Source organism: Cetorhinus maximus, chromosome 2 (assembly GCF_964194155.1).
Source record: "Cetorhinus maximus chromosome 2, sCetMax3.hap1.1, whole genome shotgun sequence".
Taxonomy (NCBI): Eukaryota; Metazoa; Chordata; class Chondrichthyes; order Lamniformes; family Cetorhinidae; genus Cetorhinus; species Cetorhinus maximus.
The window spans coordinates 58462249-58488090 of record NC_135880.1 but is presented as its reverse complement, the minus strand read 5'-3'; the positions used below and the strand labels follow the sequence as shown (position 1 = coordinate 58488090).

The 25842-nt window shown below is 43.6% G+C and overlaps 1 protein-coding gene across 4 annotated transcripts in view; it reads left to right on the top strand.

Moving 5' to 3' along the window:
* The window catches only part of LOC144694522 (arrestin domain-containing protein 3-like), a 77963-nt gene that overhangs the window by 24020 nt on the left and 28101 nt on the right, over window positions 1–25842 (top strand). For all 4 annotated transcript variants that reach the window (XR_013579770.1, XM_078565072.1, XM_078565063.1 and 1 more), the window contains exon 2: window positions 20597–20669. Coding sequence is in view for 3 of the 4 variants with exons in the window: in XM_078565072.1 (XP_078421198.1) it covers window positions 20597–20669 (73 nt within the window). In the remaining variant the exon portion in view is untranslated. The remainder of the gene's footprint in view (window positions 1–20596; window positions 20670–25842) is intronic.

The window sequence follows — 25842 nt, the reverse complement described above, 5'->3', positions numbered from 1 at the left end:
GAATGTTACTTGTGACTTGTCAGCCCAGGCCTGGATATTGTTCAGGTCTTGCTGTGTTTGGAAACTGCTTCAGTATCCCAGGTGCTGAACATTGTGTGATCATCAGCGAACATCCCCACTTCTGACCTTATGATGGAAGGAAGGTCATTGATGAAACAGCTGAAGATGGTTGGGCTGAGGACTCTACCCTGAGGAACTCCTGCAGTGATGTCCTGGAACTGAGATGATTAACGTTCAACAACCCCAGTCATCTTCCTTTGGGCTAGGTATGATTTCAACCAGTGGAGGGTTTTCCTCCTGATTCCCATTGATTCCAGTTTTGCTAGGGCTCGCTGATGCCACACTCAGTCAAATGCAGCCTTGATGTCAAGGGCATGTCACTCTCACTTCACACCTCGAGTTCAGCTCTTTTTTTGTTTGGACCAAGGCTTTAATGAGGTCAAGAGCTGAGTGATCATGGCAGAACCCAAAGTGAGCATCAGTAAACAGGTTATTGCTAAGCAAGTGCCACTTGAAAGCACTGTTCATGACCCCTTCCATCACTTTACTGATGATCGAGAGTAGACTGATGGGGCAGTAATTGACTGGGTTGGATTTGTCCTGCTTTTTGTGTACAGGACATACCTGGGCAATTTTTCACATAGCTGGTTAGATGCCAATGTTGTAGCTGGAACAGCTTTGCTAGGGGCGCAGTAAGTTCTGGAGCACAAGACCAGGTCAGGGGCTAGGAATTCGATGGTGAATAACTCATTTTCTGACTCCCCCCAAAGTCTGTCCACCATCTACGAGGCACAAGTCAGGAGCGTGGTGGAATACTCTCCACTTGCCTGGATGAATGCAACTCCAACAACACTTGACAATGCAGTCCGCTTGATTGGCACCCCTTCCACAAACACCCTCAACCACCAATGAACAGTGGCAGCAGTGTATATAATTTACAAGATGCACTGCAGGAACTTACCAAGCCTCGTTAGGCAGCACTTTCCAAACCCACGACCGTGACCATCTAGAAGGACAAGGGCAGTAAACATATGGGAACACCACCCCTCCAAGCCACTCACCATCCCAACTTGGAAATATGTTCCTTCACTGTCGTTGGGTCCAAATCTAGAACCCCCTGCCCCTATCAGTGTTGGGTGTAACTATACCCAGATGGATTGCAGCGGTTCAAGAAGACAGCTCACCACATCCTTTTTCAAGGGCAACAAGGGATGGGCAATAAATGCTGGCCAAGCCAGCGAAGCCCATATCCTGTGACTGAATAATAAAAATAAAACAAGCTCAGGTCATGCACCTTGGCATCTGTCAAGCCAGAGATCTCTCAAGCATTGGGATTCGCTGTTAGGTGAGATTCACGCATCTGCAGATGCCAAGGGTCTTTCACCTAACGGATCCTGTAGCTCCCCTCCCTCAGGGCCACGGCGGGTGTCTAGCCCATTATGATATCAAGCGGCCCTCATGGATATGCATTTTCTCAGCAAATGTAACTTTTTGTCAGATTAACTTGCATAGCTATGGAAGCATGGATTATGTGCCAGTGGCTCCACAGTCAATGATCACTCGAATATCATGATGCTCAAAGAATATGTCTATTTAGAGTAACCCTGATGAATCTGTACATGGAACACAGCTGATTCCAATGAGATGTCAGCAGGTTCCTCACCCCCTTTGTTTAAGTGTGCATCTGTGATGCTGTCATTATCATCATTGCCCAAGAAAGCAGCTTTTTTCCAAGCTTTTTTCCAAGGAACCTGCTGACATCTCATTGGAATCAGCTGTGTTCCATGTACATATTCATCAGGGTTACTCTAAATAGACATATTCTTTGAGCATCATGATATTCGAGTGATCATTGACTGTGGAGCCACTGGCACATAATCCGTGCTTCCATAGCTATGAAAGTTAATATCGCAGTCAAGAGTTCATCCCAATCTGCTCACCAATCTGATGGCTCATTGGCCATTTCACCAACCATGTGCAGAGGCAGCAGCATCACAACCTTGCCTTTGAAGGCCTGGTTGTGGCGAATCTTGATGTTGAGATACTTGCAGGCACTACATTCATGGAAACCAAAGATGTGTTAATTTGACTGGCCAAATGCCAAATGCTAGTAGGTAACCCTGCCACCTATGTTTATGGATCTCCCCTTCCTCTGGCCTGTGCGGAGTGAGGTGAGCCCATGTACTTTGCACTCCCTCAAGATCAACAACAATCTGGCCAGGGGATTTTATCGATGTCCCTACCCGATGATTTTGCGAAGCTCACGACGACATTTGCGGTTGAATTGTCCTCTCTTCTTTCAGGACCAAAGTGTACCAAGCCACCCAACACTAGTACCGCTGACAAGGTTTGCATCATGAACCTCTCCCTTGAACTGCAAGTCCTGTATCATATGAACATCCTTGCTCGCAGATGACCCAAACTCAAGCTTTCTCTGGACAACATGGCACATCCTTACTAAGCAATGCAACATTAAGTACCATCAGCTGTTTTTCAGAATCTGTCCTTGATGATCCTGATCACACCCTGCCTCAGCACACGTTCTCAGTTCCCCATACTCTTTCAGGAATATGATGATGTCTTTGATCCAATACTCCCAGTGTTACGACCAGGATGGGAGGAGCGAGCGTATGACCTGGCCCCATTACTCCGCAGGCCGTACCATTAATTTAAATGTTTAATTTTCTCATAAAAATAGCCAATCGTCTATTTCCTCTACTGGTGCCCAGAATAAAAGTGTCTTTAACCAGGCTTCTTTCAATAAACTTGGAACGATTGTTTATTATAAAACAAAACCTTTAACAAGTTGCAAGTACTGGTTAACACACAATTGTAATTGGGACATGTAGAAAATTGTTGTCTTCCTAAAGAAATCCCCAGCGCACACACAGACAGAGTCTCTCTGCAGAGATGGGCTTTCGATGATGGGCATTATAAAAGGGTAGTTAATCTGTGGAATTCTTTACCACAGAGGGCTGTAGAGGCTGGGTTGTTAAGTATATTCATGGCTGAGATAGACAGATTTTTAATCAATAAGGGAATTCAGGGTTATGGGGAAAAGGCAGGAAAGTGAAGTTGAGGATTATCTGATTAGCCATGATCTCATTGAATGATGGAGCAGACTTGATGGGCAGAATAGCCTACCTCTGCTCCTACTTCTTATGGTCTTATGGACCCACTTCCTTTCCACGCCCCCCACCCCCCCCCTACAGAATGTTCTGCATCTTCTCTGGTGGCCTTTACCCTGGCACCAGAGAGGCAACAGCGTACGAGATTGATCATGATGCCTGTGTGTCCCCTGACCATGGAGTCTCCCATAACAACTGCAATTCTACACTTTGCTGTTCCCTCCTGTGCAGTCCCTTCCTCATTGGTGCCATGGTCTGGGCTGCACTCCTTCAGTTCATCATCACTCAGCAGTCTCCAATGCTGAGTACCTGTTCCTGCCTCTTCCTTGAGGTGTCAGCTGTGGCACCCTTGCCTTTGAATCAGAGGGTTGTGGGTTCATGTCCCACTCCCGGAAACCAAGAACTGTGATTGTACTCGAAAGAGTTGCAATCTGTGACTGTTGATAACTCGAAAGAGTTTCCTGCCTCTTCCTGATGGCCACCCATCTACTATCCTTAATTCTCACTTTCTGTGGGATGGCCCCCTGGAACATACAATCCTCTCTGCCCCTCAAAGGACTCCTGCTGTTCCTCAAACTGGGAATCGCTGAGCTCGAGCTGGAGCCACTTCCTCCACAAGTGGTTACCCAAGACATGTGAAGTGTCTTGAAGTTCACACATGGTGCAGGAATTGTAAGCAACAGGCCTCAGCTGCCCATCCATTAAAATACTCTCCATTCTCTTTTAACAGTCTATTTAGTACCTTGTTTAAGATGTTAATTAATGCCACTAGACTTGGTCTGTACTTATACCTTATTAATTGACATACTGTTATCCTTACCCCAATTGAAATTTTTAATTTGCCAGCTTCTAGTTTGAACGAATGCTCTAGCTCAGAGAGAAAAAAGTGAAAAATGCTCATCAATCAATAATTTACCTGCTTCGATGTGACATCACACTTTGGTTTTCTTTTGAATACAGTTGGTAGGCTCTGAACTGCCCCCAAGCTCTTTTATCCTCCCTGCTAGTCTCTCTGTGCTCTGTCTCTTGGTGCTGCAGCTGGCACTGCTGTTTTATCACACCACTGATCTCCCTGTGCTCTCGCTCTCGGTGTTGCTGACACCACTCTTTCAACCTCCCACTGGTCTTGATGTGTTGAGGCTAGAAAATCCCCAACTCTTTGCTGGTCTAAAACCGGTTCTCATTTGCGATTGCCAAAGTACCAAATGTGTGAACTTTTGACATACAGTAATGCAGGCAGTGAATAGTGGAGTGCCACAAGGATCAGCATGGGCTCTTAAGATTATCCCTTTATATACAATTTTCATTGGGATCCCTAGCATCCTCAGTTTTACAGGCAATCCCTATAATTGCTGTTTTAGATGGTAATAATGAGAAGCAATAAGCTCACATTGGTTTTTGATAACTGATTTGTTAGCACTTTTATATAAAAAAAACAAGACCCTGGAATTGTTTACTTGTTCCTGTGGATTCCCATTGTAACTCTGCAGGTTGGGGGAAGTCTGGTGAAATGACTACAAACTGTGCCAAGAACAGGATATGATGGACCTCAGACATATGCAGTAGATTCCTCATCCCTAAACAGTCACTGATGCAGGGAGTGCGGGCTGAGCATGGGACTCTCCATGCTGGGTTTCTGCATTCTCAGGTTCTTGGTGGTTTACCACATTGGCCAGTACAATGAGAAAGAAAAGGTGTTCCAGCCTTTATATCGGTAGAGTGCCCATCGTGAGGATATCAGCCTGGACATGTTGAAAGATTTTTTTAAACTTCATTCTTGCTGGCCACTTGCATGAGTCTATTCTTCTATTTCTTTTTGGGAGGATATGTGAGTGTAGCACCCTCCCCTCTCCTACACCAAAGGTTGCAGAAGGCTGTGTGAGGTTATGGGCACCCAAAGTGCACCCCATGTGGTCCGGGTGCCTTGGGAAGGGATGGCACAGGAGGTCCCTGGCAGATGTGGTCCCAGCACCGATATTGAGCCAGAATTCTTAAAATAATGAATTTGGAAAGAAGCACTGAACAAGGTTCAACGTTCCATTTGTGTTTACTCCCATTTTTAAAGCATTAAAAGCAGTTGAGAAGTGTAACTGCTGAGGTTTGACCCCGCTGTGTACCTACTACGTTCTGCCCTGGGATGAATGTTATATTTCTGCCTCTGCAGCTTCTAACAGTTGAGCACATAATGCTTTGCAGCAGAATGTTAAATCCCTATCAAGCTTTGAATCCCCAGCATGTGACAGCTGGAGGAGCAGAATCAGTGTAACAGGACCTGTGTGTATGAGTTTACACAGAGCCACAACTGGTATCTGCAAATCCTGACAAATATGCACAGGCTCGTGTCAAATCCCTGATTTATGAGCCTGAAACCAAATAAACAGGAAACCTGTCCAAGCATCCTTAATTCTCACCAAGGCTCCTTAGAATACCACCTTCTAAACTCACAACTGCTACCTAGAAGGACAAGGGCAGCAGAAAGATGGGAACACCACCACCTGGAGGTTCCCCTCCAAGGCACTCACCATCCTGACTTGGAAATATATCGCCGTTCCTTCACTATTGTGGGGTCAAAATCCTGGAGCACCCTCCCTAACAGCACTGTGGGTGTACCTATACCACAGGGACTGCAGCGGTTCAAGAAAGCACCTCACCACCATCTTCTCAAGGGTAATTAGGGATGGCAATAAAATGCTGGCCCAGATAGTGACTCCCACGTGCTGTAAAAGAATTAAAAAAAAATTTTGGGCCAGCCTTCTGAAATCTGTACAGACTTGTACCAAATTCCTGATATGAAAACCTGAAGTCAGATAAGTTTGTACAGAGGCACAGTTAATTTTTGCAATCCTTGACAAATTTGTACAGGTTTGCATCAAATTAATTATAATATAAGACTGAAATCATGTATACAAAGAGTCAGGGTGGAACACAGCCAAAATTACCGAACTGGGGCAAGAGCAGGACCAATAGATGAGTTTTTTATAATTAATTGATGGGATGTGGACATCACTGGCTAGGCCAGCATTTATTACCCATCCCTAATTGTCCTTGAGAAGGTGGTGGTGAGCTGCCTTTTTGAACTGCTGCAGTCCATGTGGTGTAGGTACACCCACAATGCTGTTAGGGAGGGAGTTCCAGCATTTTGACCCAGTGACAGTGAAGGAATGGCAATATAATTCCAAGTCAGGATGGTGAGTGGCCTGGAAGGGAACTACCAGGTGGTGGTGTTCTCATGTGTCTGCTGCCCATGTCTGTCTAGATGGTAGAGTCGTAGCTTTGGAAGGTGCAATTTAAGGAGGCTTGGTGAGTTTCTGCAGTGCATCTTGTTAATGGGACACACTACTGCCGCTGTGCATCGGTAGTAGAGGGAGTGAATGTTTGTGGATGTGGTGCCAATGAAGTGGGTTGCCTTGTCCTGGATGCTGTCAAGCTTCTTGAGTGTCTTTGGAGCAGCACTCATCCAGGCAAGTGGAAAGTATTCCATCACACACTCCTGACTTATGCCTTCCAGATGGTGGACAGGCTTTGGGGAGTCAGGAGGTGAGTTACTTGCTGCAGGATTCCTAGCCTCTGACCTGCACTTGTATTGCACAGTATTTATATGGCTAGTCCAGTTCAGTTTTTGGTCAATGGTAACCCCTAGGATGTCATTAGTAGAGGATTCAGTGATGGTAATACCATTGAATGTCAAGAGGCAATGGTTAGATTCTCTTTTGTTGGAGATGGTTATTGCCTGCCACTTGTGTAGCACGAACGTTACTTGTCACTTGTCAACCCAAGCCTGGATATTGTCCAAGTCTTGCTGCATTTGGACATGGACTGCTTCAATATCTGAGGAGTTACAAATGGTGCTGAACATTGTGTAATTATCAGTAAACATCCCCACTTCTGATCTTATGATAGAAGGAAGGTCATTGATGAAGCAGCTCAAGATGGTTGGGCCTAGGACACTACCCTGAGGAACTCCTGCAGTGATGTCCTAGAACTGAGATGATTGATCTCCAGCAACCACAACCATCTTCCTTTGTGCTAGGTATGACTCCAACCAGCAGAGAGTTTTCCCCCTGATTCCCATTGACTCCAGTTTTGCTAGGGCATCCTGATGCCATCCTCGTTCAAATGCTGCCTTGGCGTCAAGGGCAGTCATTCTCACCTAACCTGGGAGTTCAGCTCTTTTGACCATGCTTGATCCAAGGCTGTAATAAGGTCAGGAACTGAGCAGCCCTGTCAGAACCCAAAGTGAGCGTCAGCGAGCAGTTTATTGGTAAGTAAGTGCCGCTTGATAGCACTGTTGATGACCCCTTCCATCACTGTACTGAGGATCGAGAGTAGACTGATGGGGCACTAATCAGCCAGGCTGGATTTCTTCTGCTTTTTATGTACAGGACACCCTTGGGCAATTTTCCACATAGCCGGGTAGATGCCAGTGAGGTAGCTTGGAATAGCTTAGCTAGGGGCGCGGCAAGTTCTGGAGCACAGGTCTTGGGTACTATTGCTGGAATATTGTCAGGGCCCATAGCCTTTGCAGTATCCAGTGCCTTCAGCCATTTTCTTGATATCCCGTGGAGTGAATTGAATTGGCTGAAGAGCAGCATCTGTGATGCTGGGGACCTCCGGAGGAGGCCAAGATGGATCATCCACTCAGCTGAAAATTGTAGCAAATTCTTCAGCCTTATCTTTTGCACTGATGTGTTGGGCTCCTGCATTATTGAGGATGGGGATATTTATGGAGCCTTATCCTCTCGTGAGTTATTTAATTGCCCACCACCATTCACGACTGGATGTGGCAGGACTGCAGAGCTTAGACTGTGGAATCATATAGCTCTGTCTATCACTTGCTGCTTATGCTGTTTGGCATACAATTAGTCCTGTGTTGTAGCTTCACCAGGTTGACACCTCATTTTTAGTTATGCCTGGTGCTGCTCCTGGCATGTGTTCCTGCACTCTTCATTGAACCAGAGTTAATCCCCTGGCTTAGTGGTAATGGTAGAGTGAGGGATATGCCGGGCCATGAGGTTACAGACTGTGGCTGTGTATAATTCTGCTGCTGATGGCCCATAGCGCCTCATGGATGCCTGGCCTTGATTTGCTAGATCTGTTTGAAATCTATCCCATTTGGAATAGTGGTAGTGTCACAGCACAATGCACACTGCCGCTCAAGAGCATGTATTCTAAGTCAATTCCCGTCACTGCTCATAAGGAACAGGTCTCGCCAAATCTCGGCAGCACAGCCTCAAATCGTTCATCAGCACTGGGTAGAAAAGGCCAATATTTCCTATCATGATAACTTTTTGTCTTCATTGTAATCACTTTGTAGAATAGTGTGGCCTTAATTGAACACAGGCAGCATTGGAAAGCAGGAGCAAAAGTAAATTGAAAGCCAATGCAAGAACTTGGTGTTTTTTTTTCCAGTTATTTCATCTACCCATGAAGATCCTTATGATCTTGTGATTCCTAATAAGACCACTTCAGTCAGCACTGAGATCAGCTAGTATCTGCAAACAATCAGCCCTGCCATACTTTTCAACATTTCCTACTGGGATAACAAAGGCTTGGTGCTAGAAACCAAGAGAAAATTATTAACAGCTTAATTATAGAACCAAAAGCATCGCAAGGATTTTTTTAGCCAGTCCCCTGCTTGAATGTGCACTCCGGTAAACCCTTGTAAAGATCCAGTGCAACTATGGTGAGACTGGCGTTCTGCCCAACACAATTATGTATAATATCCATGAGTCGTACTGCTAATAGGATATTCAGAGTCTGCTGAGGTAAGGAAATCTTAGCTAACTTTATTAAGAAACAACTTACTTTGGCTTCCTCTTGCCATGAGGCCTACATGAGACATTGCATCATTTCTTCCTGTAATGATTTATACTGTGCCTCATTAGCATATCACAGTTAGAATTGACCCCTTCTATTACATCTCCCCTCAAGTCTCTAATTCTCTCTTTTTCTACATTACTTCTCCCCCCCCCCACCCCCTGCCCCCCTCAGGTCTCAAGGTCTCAGGCGGCTTCACTAGTCTACCCAAATGGGTACTGGAGGAGATTGGGAATTTGAATCTTGCAGGGCAGAAGGACAATTGGCAGGTGACTCCAGTTTGGCAATCAGGCCATCATCTGGATCTTTCGATGAATGCAGCATTTTTGGTGTGTGATTTGGGTAGATGACTTCTCCGACAGTTTAGAAGGTCGCTTCTATGTGGAAACTAGTGCACATCTATTCTGTCTCAATGTGGCATTATCTGTTTGGATGAGGTAGGACCATGGATGTGGTGTCTGTTCAGCCACTTGTCCGTAGCAAGCTTGGTCTCCGGTCCAAACTGACTCTCCTGGTTGGAAGTCTGGCAGGTTGCTTGCTTTGTGGCGTTTGTCATAGTTCCACCACTGCCTGGAACGACACTCGTCCTCTTTTTCCCTTTTCTCCCTCACTTTGTCCAAATCATCAGTTTGTGTGTGTGTATTTACATGGTGCTAAACCATTTTGGCGTGCAGTTGAATGATAGTTCAGAAGTGGAAGTTGAATGTCACCGTTCTTCAGCAATACTTTCACCGTGTGCACTTCTCTTTCCACTTCACCATTGGCTCGAGAGTATCTTGGTGAGCTGGTATTATGGACAAATCCATACTGTGTCGTGAACTCTTTAAAATATTCATTGGCAAACTGTGGTCCATTGTCAGATGACAATGTCTAGAATTCCATGTGTTGCAAAAATCTCCTTCAACGATGTAATCACTGCATCAGAAGTATGACCCTGCAGTTGCTTGACTTCTGTCCATCTTGAGTAGAGGTCTGCTATGATCTAGAACATTATCTGTGTTTGAAGAGGTCATCCCAGGATGGTCTGGGATGACATTCCCATGGTCTTGATGGAAAGGAAGATGACATCAACAGTTCTTTAATCTCCTTACAATGAATAGCACAAGTAATGCAGTTTGATATCATCTCTTCCAACAACTTGACCTTGAAGGTAGTGGCATAGTGGTATTGTCACTGGACTAGTATTCTAGAGACCCAGGGTAATGCTCTGGGGACCCAGGTTCAAATTCCACCATGCAGATGGTGAAATTTGAATTCAATAAAAATTTGGAATTAAAAGTCTGATGATGACCACAAAACCATTGCCAATTGTCAGAAAACCCCACCGGGTTCACTAATGCCCTTTAGGGAAGAAAATCTGCCGTCCTTATCTGGTCTGGCCTACATGTGACTCCAGACTCACAGCAATGTTGACTCTTAAATGCCCTCTGAACAAGGGCAATTAGGGCTGAGCAATAAATGCTGGCCTAGTCAGCAGCCCCCACATCCTATAAACAAATTTTTAAAAAGCTACCAAACAGAACATCTTGCTCTGGCTTGACATTTTACGACCCAAGTGCTCTTGGTGCAGTTGTTGCAGTATATCGAGTCTTGGAATGACCACTGTCTTATCATAGAAGATTAAATCAGGTGTCCTCTCTGTTCATGATACTGTCTGAGAATGGGTTTGTGTGTCATGTATGTTGGCCATCCTTTGATGCAGTACTCTCTGACCTGAGCACATTCTTCATCAGATTTCAGTGCGTCTCTGATTTAATTCAGTTGCTGAGTTGTTCATGGTGCTGTCAATGCAAAGGTTTCTACCTTTTCAACAAGGGCTACATCACCTTGTTCATGCCTTGCCATTCAGATACAGGTCAAAGCATTTGCTGTTTTCCAAAACATACTCTGTGTTTGTACCAAACCTCATCATCCTTAACCTGAATTATTGTACTGGTGGAGGCATTTTTGCTAACTCCTTGAAATTTGAGCGTCACCTAAAGGTTGTGTCTGTCTCTACCACAAACATAATCTGCAAACTTTTCACAAGCCCATGTAGCAGCTAATGCTTCTTTCTATATCACTACATATCTCTGTTCGGTCCCTGTCAGTGAACGGGATGCATAGTAAACTAGTCTATGCTTTCTGTCCATCTGTATCTGAAAGAGTACAACTCCCAATCAGTTTTCCATGCGGTGAATTTCCAGCCTAACTATGGTAAACATAAAGCTGTGACACTTTCCCAGATGGAACAAAGGAAAATCTCATGTGCTCAAACAACTGTCCAGTAATGATTACAAGTGACAAATTCACTGACCTATAAATGTACCAGCAATTGTTTTTGCTTCTTATGGTTTTGTGAATCAAGTGAAGTTGAATACTCAGTTGATTGGTTAAGGGAATTGCAAGCATCATAATAACAGCAGCTATAACGTAAATGTTTATAATGTTTTCACATAACAAAGCTTTCAGGGCACTTTACTGGGGATCACAGTGGGGGTGGGGGGGGTGGGGGGGGGGTTAAAGAACCTGAGCAAGAGTAGCCAAGAAGATAACTCAAAGACAAAGATTTTAAGGAGGCACCCAAAGATGAAAGAAAGGTAGCGAAGCAGAGGAGTTTAGGAAGGCAAATCCAGGGTACAGGTTTCAGTGGTGGCTGAAAGTTCTGCTGATTAGAGTAAACTGCAGACTATAGATCGCATGATGTTTGCTCAGAGACGGGGCTCACGAAAAGAAAACCCTGTGGTTTGTAAGATCGAGGTGTAGCAAGCCTTCTAAAGCTCTATCATTTCTAAAGGAAAATGTCCATGAGAAGGGAGCTGTATAACCAGGAAGAGGTGCTTTCAATAGCTAATGTATCCATTGGAATTTAGAGGTGATCTTATTGAAACATATAAGATCCAGAAGGAAACTTGACAGGATGGATGATGAAAGAATGTTTCCCCTTCTGGGAGAGACTAGAACTAGAGGACACAGTTTAAAAATGAGGCATCTCCCATTCAAGATGGACATGAGGAGAGTAATTAAACTGTGGAATTCTCTTGCCCAGAGAGCAGTGGAGGCAGGTCACTGAATATTTTTAAGGCTGAGTTAGAGTCTTGGCTGACAAGGGCGCTAAGGGTTATAGGGGGTAGACAGGAAAGTAGGGACCACAATCAGACCAGCCATGATTTTATCAAATCACAGAACAGGCTCAAAAGGCTGAATGGCCAACTCATCCTAATATGTATGTTCATATGTTGTCAGAAAGATATAATAATTCTTGTAATGTTATTGGAACTTCTTGTAAAATAGTGGTGTGTGCGTGCGTGACAATATGTATAAAGGAGCGAAGGCTGTGTGCAAGGGTAGGAATTGTTAAGCTCTAACAAATGCAAAAATCCTTCAGCATCTATGCCTCAAGCTGCTGTCTTCACAGAAGTGAAGTTAAGAAAACTCACTTTGAATGTGACTGGTTCAGGGTACTGTGTGTCACCTTGCCTGGGTCTTTTAAAATCTGTGTGTCTTATGTTGCCTTAATGAAAGTGTAACTGGGAGTCAGATTGATTAGGGGATTTAGAGGTTATCATAGTACTAATTTATAGATCTGTGTATGCATTTAAAATCACTTCTCTTACTAATAAATGTTTAATCTAGTTTTGTAAAATCCTATAAGACTTGGTGGTCTTACTAAGATTGAATTCAAGGCACGTGTTTCGAAATTTATACAAATTGCAAAACAAATTGTGGCAGTTGTCTCGAATTTCCCTTTGGGATTTGAACAACTCAGCATTTGCCATCAGCTGTGCCATAACATATGTATCCTGGAGAAGATGCATCTGCAGCAACAATACTGGGTAGCTCTGGGTCATAGTGAGCTAAAATATCAGATGATATTAGCATCTCTTTGATCGTTCTCAAAAGACCTCTGTTGTGCTTCCTTCCGGCACAACGTATTGTCTTGTCATAATAGCTGACGTTTTGTTACAACACACCACCAGGTGACGTTCCCCAAAGTTGTTGATCCAGATGAGACTCCTCAATTTGTCACCGTCTGGTTGGGACACTCGCAAATTGTTATGCCCCGGGTGAGGAGGGATGAACTGGTTCTCTGTCTTTATTCAGCTCCCCCACCCTCCCCCTCTCTGTTGGTCACAACAAGATCTAATCTAAAAAGGATCCCTTTCTCTGATACCTTTTTCCCAGACCCAGTAAAAAAACGTATACAGAACAGTTCTTGACTCGTGGGAAGTAGGCAATTGAGCATTGTGATACGAGGTTCCAGTAGAGTTGAGTTGGGTAGATGAATAGTTGGTTTCGAGGTTCCAGCGGAGTTGAATTCGGTAGAGGGGGAAAGAGATCGGGATACCTGCAAAATGGCAATTTGCAGGGGTATTGTGTGTGACTGTTACTTCTGAGTCAAACTTCCAGCACTTGCGCGCTCCCTCTCTCAGAACACCCACCAACAGACAGACACCAGGGCAGCTTTGCAGCTCACTTTTAACCCCTTCTTTGTATATTCCAAGTGGGAAGTGAATTCACAAATCTGTCTTGGCATCGCTCACAGGATTTCTTAATGAGACGACACTCATCTCCCATTATGTTCCATTGCCTCTACCGGGGGGGAGCAATTCGTTTCTGGATGTCTCTAGCAGTACCTTGCCTGACAACAGGGTGGCATCCCATTATCTCTTGAAACATCAACCTGCTGCATTCCAGCCAGTGGCTTGTGTGCATTTTCAAAACTCAGGTCTTATTGTTAAAGCCCAATATTTCTGGGTGCAGTTCAGTGTTTTTCCTTCATTATCATGACAGGATTCACTCATTAATGATAGCTAGACAGGAAATGGGCAGGAACACTTGGTTTACCATACCCACGAATCTCTGGAGCTCAGTCACATTGTGAGGAGCTGGAAACTCCTTGATTGCTGTTGTCTTCTGCCCAAGGAATTTGACAGTTGGCTGCGAGAGTTCACATTTGTTGTTGAGTGTAAGCCCTGGTTCTTGTAGTCCTGGCATTGCGGCACAGCCTGCACTCTAGCGCCATGTTCTGTGTTAGTGGATCCATGGATCCGGACATCATCCATGTGACAAACAACTCCATCCAGTGCTTCTAGGATACTTGACATTGTCCTCTGGAAAATTTCTGGTGTTGATGTGATGCTGAAGGGTGGCTTGTTGAAACAAAACGTCCCAAACGGTGTAATAAAGATTGTGAGCAAAGTAAACTCTTCATTTTTGGCAACTACCAAAAACTATTTGCTTCTAGCTTTGTGAGGATTGAGCACTTTCCCAATTTTGCTAAGCCCTTGTCCACAGACAGCATAGGATTCAACTGTTTAGTTTAACTGTGTAAGATCTGTGCAAATTCTGATGGTTCCTTTGGGCTTTGGCATTGGGACCATCTGGAACACCAGCTTGTTGGTTCTGTCACAGGTGAAATTATCCCTTGCTTCAGCATGGAGTCAATTTCCTACTTTGGCAAGAGTGGATGAGGAACTCTTCTGCGTGTAAACTGACATACTGGCCAGAACTTTTAGCTCGTCGGGCGGGTATCCTGACATCATTGCGCACACGCATGATATTTCAGTCAGTGGGCGCGCATGGGAGTCAGCAGCACACCCGCTGATAATTTAAAGGCCTATTAAGGCCATTAGCAATGTAACTGAATTAAATTTTTGGTTGCCCATCCAACCTTACGGTTGACGAGCAGGTGAAAAGGCCAAGTGGCCTTTGCATTTTTTGTGAAATTTCATCCACAGGCAGGGTGAGGTTTCAATCTGTCATTTACAAAAAAATTAAAATTTTTCATACTAATTTCTAACATATCCCTGCTCATGTGACAGAGTCACATGAGGGGGCATGTTTTTTTAACACCTTTACAATCCTTTATTTTTATTTTCATGATATCTTCGTCTCACCTCAGGGAGCTTTTCCTGCACGCCTGCACCAACTTGCACGCTCGCGCCCCCCCCCCCCCCCCCCCCCCCCAGCTCTCAGTTCTGCAGCGCATGTTTCACACTAGGATGGCCTCAATTGGCCCGCCAGCATAAAATCACGGTCTGGCCCCAATCGCAGGTGGCGGTCAGCTTCCTGACTGCTCCCGCCGAGCCCGCCCGACAGATTCTGGCCGCTGGCTTTGTTTCAGGGCATAAGAGTAATGTGATATGCTGTCTTCAGCTTTCCTAATCCTGTGAACAGCTGTGGAAATTCAGCTCTGAAGTTTTTAGACTGATCGCCTTAGCTTTCCAGTTCCCCCACTTTGCAAATCAGATGTAAGTCAGTACAGGCTTTCCTGCTTCAGAGTGAACAGCTCTGGTTCAGGATTGTATAAGGTTTCAGATTTTTCTCTCTCTCTATATTGAAGAGTTGCATTCAGTTGTCTTATAACCTTGAGTTCTCTACCTCTTGGCCCATGTGGTTTTTTGCATGATGGCTGAAGAGAACTTTTCTCCAACCCCAGTTTGGCATCAAAAAGAACTGAAACCGCTGGGCCTGTGTCTAACCTTTGTTTCCCTCAACTAGGATATCATCGTTTCAGGAGCTTTTGCTTAGTTCCTCGATCTCTCCAAGGAAAGGCGTCTCAATATCATTGATCTCTTCTATTTCATGGATCATGGTCCTTTTGAAAACTTCTCTTTTTGCTTATTCTGTACAAGCTTCTTGCTACAGCACACAGCTTGAAAGTGACCCTTCTTTCTGCAAAAAAATGGCATTCAGCCTCTTTTAGGCAGGACAATTTTCACACCTGTGTTTTTTCTCGCCACACCAATTACAGTCAGCTTCGATGGGTGATGGATATTTTTCCTGCCTCCCCTTTTTTTGTACTCTCTGCTTTCAAATTTAACATACTCTACTGCATCAGTCATTTTTGGCAAATGGTTCTCCCTGTCACCCCAAATCATGATCGATTTTGCTTCCAGACCTCAGCATGTCTGTTCAGTTGAATTGCCTTTGTTAAGGTTAAATCATCCACCGATTGCAAGTGGTCAGGGAATATCTCATCCAAGAATCTGACAACATTCCTGTCCCTGATTAGTTTACTGTTTAAGCTGCCGTATTCACAGCTTTCTGCAAGCCTATGTAAATTATTGATAAATGTATCAATACTTCCCCCTTGTCATTGGGCATGTTTGTTAAATTTAGCCTGCTCAACAATGGTATTCTTTCAGAGTGAAGTAGGCAATTTTATTATTTCATCATATGTAGCTTTTTCTTTGCCGATCCCTTCCCTGACTAGGATATTGCCTGCCAGAGCCAACCATTACGTACAATAGTGTACTGACCTGCTTGCCATACGGGCCCGATGCGGTGTGATATCTGGCAAATCTTTGGCGCTGAAGCCTTCAAGCCATGCTTCTGCCTGGTAGAGACCTACAACCTGCTCAAAGCTTTCCACTAACAGTAAGACTTTCCCATACTATTCTTTTCACTTGCTGCCACCATATAATATTCCTGGTCTCCTAGTGCTAACACAGGATATTCAGAGTCTGCTGGGGTAAGGAAAACACTAACTTTATTAAGAAACAGCCTGTTGTGGTTTCATCTTGCCATGAAGTCTACAAGAGAGAGCAAGATCATGAGACATTGCATCTCTTCCTGTGAAAATGTATACTGTCTCATTAGCGTATCATATAGTCACATAGTTAAGTGGTAGTGGTATGTCACTGGGCATCCAGAATATCCAGAATCCAGAAACCCAGGATAATGCTCTGGGAACTCTGGTACAAATCCCACATGGCAGATGGTGAAATTTGAATTCAATAAAAAATCTGGAATTAAAAGTCTAATGATGACCATGAAACCATTGTTGATTGTCATAAAACCCATCTGGTTCGCTAATGTCTTTCGAGAAGGAAATCTGCCGTCCTTACCTGGTCTGGCCTATATGTGACTCCAGACCCACAGCAATGCAGTTGACTCTTAAATGGCCTCAGAAAAGGCCTAGCAGGCCACTCAGTTCTCAAGGGCAATTAGGGATGGGCAATAAATGCTGGCTGAGGCAGCGACGCCCCCATCCCTGTGCCCCTATCCTTACCTAATGTTCTAGTGATTTTGTTTTTTGTTAAGCAGTATCTCCAGTGTCCCTTCGGAGCTGAAGATGGTCTGTAGCAAGCTTTGAAGACCAACCACAGTGTAGCATGGCCAGGAGCATCTAGGTTAGCCTCTGAGGGTGAATTTTTTTTTTAAAATGCTATTGTCAGTGAAACCCTGTGATCAATTGCATAGGCTTTCCAACCATTCAGCTTTAACCTCCTTCTGCCATTGACAGCCAGTGATTCACAGCCATCCATTGTTCCCAGAGTCGCTAAGGTGCAATATGTGAAATATACATTCTTTGACAGATTTGCTTGTGATTATGATATGACTGTCCATACTTGGATATAATATATGCCCAACCTCACTTACAGAAGTGGTCAGAGAAACTGTTCCCTTTACACCACATTGACGTACCATGGGAAGCTGGTGTAACTGAGCTGAAAATACTGGCTTAGTTTTTAAAACTGCAAGCCCCCCCTAGTAACTTAACGGTTACATAATTTTATTGATTATTGCAGTCTACCTGTAACGTTTCAACATTTAAAACAAGGAAAAATTACTTGTGCTGTGATTATTTTATGACAGATGACATGTATTGTGCTGGCAAAATACCATTATTTCAGCAGAGTATTGCCACATATTAAAGCAGAACCTGCCCGTGTGCCCAACACGTTTCACATGTTCCCTTCCTCTCCTGTTTAGAGCTACAGAGCTGCTTTCATTTCTTGAACTATTGAAATGAATTGTTTGGAAATTCCTTCTGTGCAGAAAAGTTGTTTTTTGAGATCGACAAAAAATACTGAGGAACATCTATGTTACACGGTCATTGTTTTAATTTGAAACTGACGACTCCTTAGGAGCAATTTTCAACAGGTATCTGAATGTATGGATGTTGGGACCCTGAAACATGAGTCATGATCTCTCCCAAAGTTTGCCCGTTACGATTCAAATTGGGGTTAATTGTTAGGTGTGCAGTATACCTGCCTATTTAATACGTGTAAATGAGGGTCTTGGGCCTGCTGCAGGACCCAAATGCCTTTTTCACCAGCATGCATCTTTCTGTCAATCACATTACGTGGGCAACAAATAATCATCAAACAAATTCAGTACACCAAGAGGTCAATAAAAAAATTTTTTATTGATAATGCGCACACTCAAATCAGGATCATCCTCATACAAGATTCTAACGCTCCCTAACCCATTTCTACATGTCAATACCTCATTGGCTTCAACATGGAAAGTGAAAGGATGCTGTGCCTCCAGTGTGGGCATTTAAGATGACTGTGGTTGGTGACCTTGTGCCTGGAAGGTTCTGGCAGCTGACTACAGGATCTTAGCTGCTATTGGAGTACTTTGACCTAGCTGGCTTTCTGGCAGCATATTGGGCATTGGTTGAGGAGTTGGCATGGGGCCGTAGAGAAAGGACATCACTGCCACTCTCACATGTCCCAAACCAAGCACTAAGCTGGAGGAGAGTGGCCTATAGGAGAGTCGTGATGAAACTAAAGTCCCTATCCGCACTTTCATATAAAATCTGGAACCATGTGGACATGATGGGCCACAGAGTTTGAATGGCAACAGTTTGAGATTCCAACAGGGTGGAGTGCTGGTTTCATTACTGACGATCCCACTGTAGCATTCATAGAATGGACCATGGGTAACTCCATTGCCTCAATATCATGCGCTATGACCCTGCAAAAGTTGGAAGTAGATTACTTCTCACAGTCTGACGTGTTGTAGAAATTAAAAACAAAAAACTGCGGATGCTGGAAATCCAAAACAAAAACAGAATTACCTGGAAAAACTCAGCAGGTCTGGCAGCATCGGCGGAGAAGAATAAAGTTGACGTTTCGAGTCCTCATGACCCTTCAACAGAACATTGATTGCAAATGGCCACAGAGTGACTAAAGTGCTTCTCAGATATACTCACAGCATTATTGGGCTTTGTTGTAATTTGACTAAACGCTGAAGATTTAATGAAGTAAGTGTGCAAAGCAGGCGCAAAGTGGGGAGTGTGTCCACTGTGTCAGCTCGAACCTGATGCTGCCAGACCTGCTGAGTTTTTCCAGGTAATTCTGTTGTAGAAATTTCCTGGCTGGCCATCCACTGCACTGAAAAATTGCTGGTGTGCACTGATCAATCTTCTTTTAAAGCTGGAGTCCTGAAAGTTTTCACTGCACCTTTTATAGCCAAGTTAGACCACAACTAGCAGCAGAGATTTATCACGCAGGTGCAGCAAGCAATTCAGAAGGCAAATGATATGTTGGCCTTTATTGCAAGAGGATTTAAGTACAGGAGTAAAGATGCCTTGCTGCAATTGTATAGAGCCTTGGTGAGACTGCACCTGAAGTATTGCGTACAGTTTTGGTCTCCTTACCTAAGGAAGGATATACTTGCATAAAAGGAGTGCAACTAAGGTTCACCAGACTAAATCCTGGGATGGTGGGATTGTTTTATGAGGAGAGATTGAGGAGACTGGGCCTGCATTTTAAAGAGTTTAAATAATGAGATCTCATCGAAGCATACAAAATTCTTACAGGGCTGAACAGGGTAGATGGAGGAAGGATGTTCCCTCTGGCTGTGGGGGTCTAGAACCAGGGGACACAAGACAGAGATAAGGAGGAATTTCTTCACTCGGTTGGTGAGGGGAGGTTGGAGGGTGAACTTTTGGAATACTCATTGAGTACATTCAAGATTGATAGATTTCTAGATATTACAGATATCAAGGGATATGAGGATAGTACAGGAAAATGGCATTGCGGTAGAAGATCAGCCATAATCTAGTTGAATGGTGGAGCAGACTTGAGGGGCCAAATGAACATAAGATACTCCTATATCTTATGTTCCTATGCAGCAACAGCTTGCCGTTCACCAAAGATACCAGCTCATCAAGAGGTGCAGGATGGTGAGGGACTCATATGATTTCCCATGATTTACCCCCCAACCCACCGCACTGTTGTTCTGCCTATTACAAGTGTGTGTTGCATTTGCTGTCCACTCTTACTATAACAACAAGATATGTGCTTCAAAACAGTGCATGCCTCACATCATCAGGTTCGAGCTGACATAGTGGACACGCTCCCTACTTTGTGCCTGCTTTGCACACTTACTTCATTAAATCTTCAGCGTTTAGTCAAATTACAACAAAGCCCAATAATGCTGAGAGTATATCTGAGAAGCACTTTAGTCACTCTGTGGCCATTTGCAATCAATGTTTTGAGTAAGACTCGCAATAAGTATTTTCCCTTTTTTCTCTTGGGTGGCCCACTACTTCAAAAAGATGATCATTCGTTGATGAACCAACCTCCTTTTGTTTGTCCTCCAAGGAACAATAATTCTTGAAAAAGGTTGTGTATCAGCCATTTTTCTGTGATATCAAGACTCAATTTTAAGGTAAGCAGCAGTCCTTCAATATCTGCTCACACTCAATAAATACTCCCCCACCCCCTCAAATCTCTGGGAGCAACACCAAATCTTTAAATGAGATGACCTTGCATTATGAGCATAGTAGCGTATGTTGTGTATAGGATCATCTGAAAGGCAGAGATCCCAGCAGTTGTGCATCAGAATTACGTTACTGTTTCTTGGAGCTTGTAATTTGACTTTCTTGCTGTTTCAAAATAACTAATTCATTGACATTTACTTTTTTTCAGATGGTTCTGAACAAGTTACCATTATACCTCCAGGCAGACATGAATATCCATTCAGCCTTGTGCTTCCACAAACGTGAGTTAGTGAAAGCGTAATTTAACGTAGTACTACATTTTCGATTGGTCTATTAACCTGTCCATCCAATTAGAATCATAGAATGGTTATAACACAGAAGGAAGCTATTCAGCCTGATGTGTGCACGCCACAAGAACAATTCAGCGAGTCCCCCTTCCCATTGCCCTGCAATTTTCTTTCTCTTCCAGTACTTATCCAATTCCCTTTTTGAAGGCCACAATTGAAGCTGCCTCCATCACACTCAGTGTATTCCATATCTTAATCATGTTTTTTTTTCATGGGATGTGGGCATGGCTGATTAGCCCAGCATTTATTGCCCATCCCTAATTGTCCTTCAGAAGGTGGTGGTGTTGAGCTGCTTTCTTGAACCATTGCCATCCATGTGTTGTAGGAACACCCACAGTGCTGTTACGAAGGGAGTTTCAGGATTTTAACCAAGCAACAGTGAAGGAACTATGTGATATGGTTCCAAGTCAGGATGATACCTGACTTGGAGGGGAACATGCAGAGTGATGGTGTTCCCATGCATTCGCTGATTATAAAAGTTTTTCCTCAGGTCACTGTTGTTTTTTTTCCATACACCTTAAATTGGTGTCCTATGGTTCTTGACCTTTCTGCCAATGGGAACAGCTTCTCTCTTTTTACTCAGTCTGGATCCCTCATGACTTTGAGCATGTCTATCAAATTGCCTCTTTATCTTCTTTTCTATAAGGAGAAGAACCCCAACTTCTTTAATCTATCCACGTAACTGAGGTCCCTCAACCGTGGAACTATTCTCATAAATCTTTCTGCATCCTCTCTAAGCCTTTCACATCCTTTCTGAAGTATGATGCCCAGAATTAGACCTAACATTCCAATTGAAGCCAAACTAGTGTTTTATAAAGGTTCTTCATTATCTCACTTGTAACGTCCTCTTTTGGCTCTATTTATAAAACCCAGGATAGATCTTCAAGGTTGCTTGTTGGATGTCCAACAGTCGCAGTTCACCTGACATAATGGGTCCCTGGCACCTTTCATTGCATCTTGGAAATATGTGTCTTTTGGGTGTGACAGAGTGATTTTTGAGAACCTGCTGACCATATTGCTTAATCACTGGGTGATGAATGGGGTTTGAACCTACAGCCATCTGACTCCAGTGTGTGTGCGCTATAATTGAGCCAGGATTCTGAAATGTAATTTTGTTTTGATTTTGATAAATACCCACTCATATATCTTTTCTTTGACCTTCCCAACAGTAAAATACATAAATTTAAATATCTAAATGTGCCCACATTACCCTTTCGCCATATGCCATACTTGTTTCCGTTGCATTGCAAACACGGGTATTTCCATTCTGGGTATTTTTTGCTTGTGCACATACGAACAAGGAGCAGGAGCAGGCCATTCAGCCCCTTGAGCCTGCTCCACCATTTAATAAGATCGTGGCTGATCTGATAGTAATCTCAAATCTGCATCCCACCTGCCCCCGATAACCTATCACCCCCTTGCTTACCAAGGAACTATTTCTGCCTTAAAAATATTCAAAGACTCTGCTTCCACCGCCTTTTCAGAAAGAAAGTTTCAAAGACTCACAACCCTCTGAGAGAGAAAATTTCACCTCATCTCCATTTTAAATGGGTGACTCCTTATTTTTAAACAGCGACTGGTAGTTTTAGATTCTCCCACAAAAGGAAACACCCTCTCCACATCCACCCTGTCAAGACCCCTCAGGATCTTTATATGTTTCAATCAAGTCGCCTCCTACTCTTCTAAACTCCAGCACATACAAGCCTAGCCTGTCCAACTTTTCCTCATAAGACAACCTGCCCATTCCAGGTATTAGTCTGGTAAACCTTCTCAAACTGCTTCTAATGCATTTACATCCTTCCTTAAATAAGGTGACTAATATTGTACACAGTACTCCAGATGTGATCTGACTAGTGCTTTGTATAACTGAAGCATAACCTCCCTACTTTTGTATTCGATTCCCCTCACAATAAATGATAATATTCTATTAGCTTTCCTAATTACTTGCTGTACCTGCATACTAGCCTTTTGCAATTCACGCACTAAGACACCCAGAACCCTCTGCATCTCAGAGCTCTGCAATCTCTCACCATTTAGATAATATGCTTCTCTTTTGTTCTTCCTGCCAAAATGGACAATTTCACATTTTCTCATGTAATACTCCATTTGCCAGATCTTTGCCTACTCACTTAACCTATTTATATTTTTTGTAGCCTCCTTATGTCTTCTTCACAACTTACTTTCCTATCTTTGTGTCATCAGCAAATTTGGCAACCATCCCATCCATCCCTTCATCCAAGCCATTTATATAAATTGTAAACAGTTGAGGTACCAGCACTGACCCCTGTGGCACACCACTCGTCACATCCTGCCAACCAGAAAAAGACCTATTTATGCCCACTCTCTGCTTCCTGTTAGCTAGTCAATCTTCTATCCATGCCAATATGTTACCCCCTACACCATGAGATTTTGTTTTCTGCAATAACTTTTGATGTGGAAATTAAAGTACAGTACATCCACTGGTTCCGCTTTATGCAAGGCACATGTTACTTCCTCAAAAAGCTCCAATAAGTCGGTTAAACATGATTTCCCTTTCACAAAACCATGTTGACACTGCCTGATTACCTTGAACTTATCCAAGTGCCCTGCTATAGCTTCTTTAATAGTAGCTTCTAACATTTTCCCTATGACAGATGTTAAGCTAACTGGCCTGTAGCTTCCTGCTTTCTGTCTCACCCCCTTTTTTGAATAATGGAATTACATTTGCTATCTTCCAATTTTATGGGACATTTCCTGAATCTAGGGAGTTTTGGAAAGTTAAAACCAATGCATCAACTATCTAACTAACCACTTCTTCTTTTAAGACCCCAGCATGAAGTCCATCAGGATCCGGGCCCTTGCCAGCCCACAGCTCCAACTCAGTACCACTTCTCTGGTGATTGTAATTTTCCTGAGTTCCTCCCTCCCTTTCATTTCCTGATTTATAGCTGTTTCTGGGATGTTACTTGTATCCTCTATAGTGAAGACCTGTTTAATTCAGCTGCCATTTCCTTGTTTTCCATTATCAATTCTCCAGACTGGCTTTCTATAAAGTCAACACTTGCTTTGTTAACTCGTTTCTTTTTTGAATATTTATAGAAACTCTCACTACCTGTTTTTATATTTCTGGCTAGCTTTCTCTCATACCTTCCTTTTTCCTTCCTTATTAATCTTTTAGTCATCCTTTGCTGTTTCATGTATTCTATCCAATTTTCTGGCCCTCCACCTATCTTTCCACAATTATATGCTTTTACTTTAAGTTTGATACTATCGTTAACCTTTCTAGTTAACTACAGATGGTGTGTCCATCCCTTGGACTTTTTCTTACTCATTGGAATGTATCTCTTCTGTGTATTCTGAAATATCCCCTTAAATGTTTGCTACTGCATCTATATTGACCTATCCCTCAACCTAATTTGCCAATTCACTTTAGCCAGCTCTGTTTTCATGCCCTCATAATTATTTAAGTTTAAAAACATAGTCACGGACCCACTCCCCTGTCCCTCAAACTGAATGTAAGATTCAATTATATGATGCTACCTAGGGGTGCCTTCACTATGAGATCATTAATTAATCCCATCTCGTTGCACAATACCAGGTCTAGTGTAGCCTGCTCTCTGGTTGGCTCCAGAATATGCTGTTCTAAGAAGCTATCCCGGAAACATTCTATGAACTCCTTTTCTAGGCTACCTTTGCCCATCTGACTTTTCCAGTTTATATGTAGATTAAAATCTCTCATGGTTATCACCGTGCCTTTCTGACAAGCTCGCATTAATTCTTCCTTTATGCTCCACCCTACCAAGTGGTTACTATTGGGGGGGGGCCTGTACACAACTCCCGCAAGTGACTTCTTACCTTTACAATTTCTCATCTCTACCCAAATCGTTTCCATATCCTGGTTTCCTGAACTTAGGTCACCCCTGTCTATTGTGCTAATACCATCATTAACTAACAGAACCACCCCACCACCTTTTCCTCGCTTCCTGTCCTTCCTAAATGTCCTTTACCCTTTAGTATTCAGGTCCCAATCCATGTCCTCCTGCAGCCATGTCTCTGTAATGGCTATCAAATCGTACTTATTTATTTCTATGTGTGCTCTCAGTTCAACTGTTTTGGTTCGAATGCTTCATGCATTCAGATACAGAGCCTTTAGTTTTATCCTTTTTATTCTTTTTATAACTTCTAGTCTCATCCGTTGATTTACTGTTAAATTTGTACTCTCTTTCCCTTCCTGTCATGGTCTGTTTTTCATTTCTCATAATAATGCCTTTCTCTTTTGCCTTGTCTCTGTTCTTTGATTTACCACATCTTCTCAAATTTGATCCCTTGCCCCCAGTACTTAGTTTAAAACCCTCTCTACTTTCCTATTTATGTGGCTTGCAAGAACACCAGTCCCAGCACGGTTCAGGTGTCAATCATCCCAACATTACAGATCCTACTTTCCCCAGTACTGGTGCCAGTGCCCCACAAACCGGAACCCACTTCTCTCAAACCAGTCTTTGAGCCACATATTCGTCCCCATAATCTGATTTATCCTATGCAAATTTGCACGTGGCTCAGGTAATAATCTAACATTATGACCGTTGAAGTTCTGCTTCTCAATTTGGTGCCAAGTTCCTCATATTGACTATGCAGAACCTCCTTCTTCTTTGTCCTGCCTATGTCATGGACCATGACAACTGGGTCCTCCCCCTCCCACTGCAAGTTCCTCTCCAGCCCTGAGCAAATGCCCGAACCCTGGCACTGGACAGGCGACACAGCTGCCTGGACTCGTGCTCTTTGCTGCAGAGAATGGTGTCAATCCCTTTGACTATACTGTCATCTACTACTGCTACATTCCTTGTAACTCCTCCCACTTGAATGGCTTCCTGTACCATGGCCAGTTAGCTCATCCACCCTGCAGCCCCCATTCTCATCCAGGCAAGCTTAAAAGCCTCAAACCCATTGGACAATTGCAAGGGCCAAGGCTCCTGCCCCCTGGGTCCCCTTACCTGCCTCACTTGCAGTCACACCCTCCTGTCCCTGACCACTAACCAAATCAGAAGACTATATCCTAAGGGGTGCGACCGCCTCATACAAACATACGTACGTACATACAAACATATGAATTAGGAGCAGGAGTAGGCCC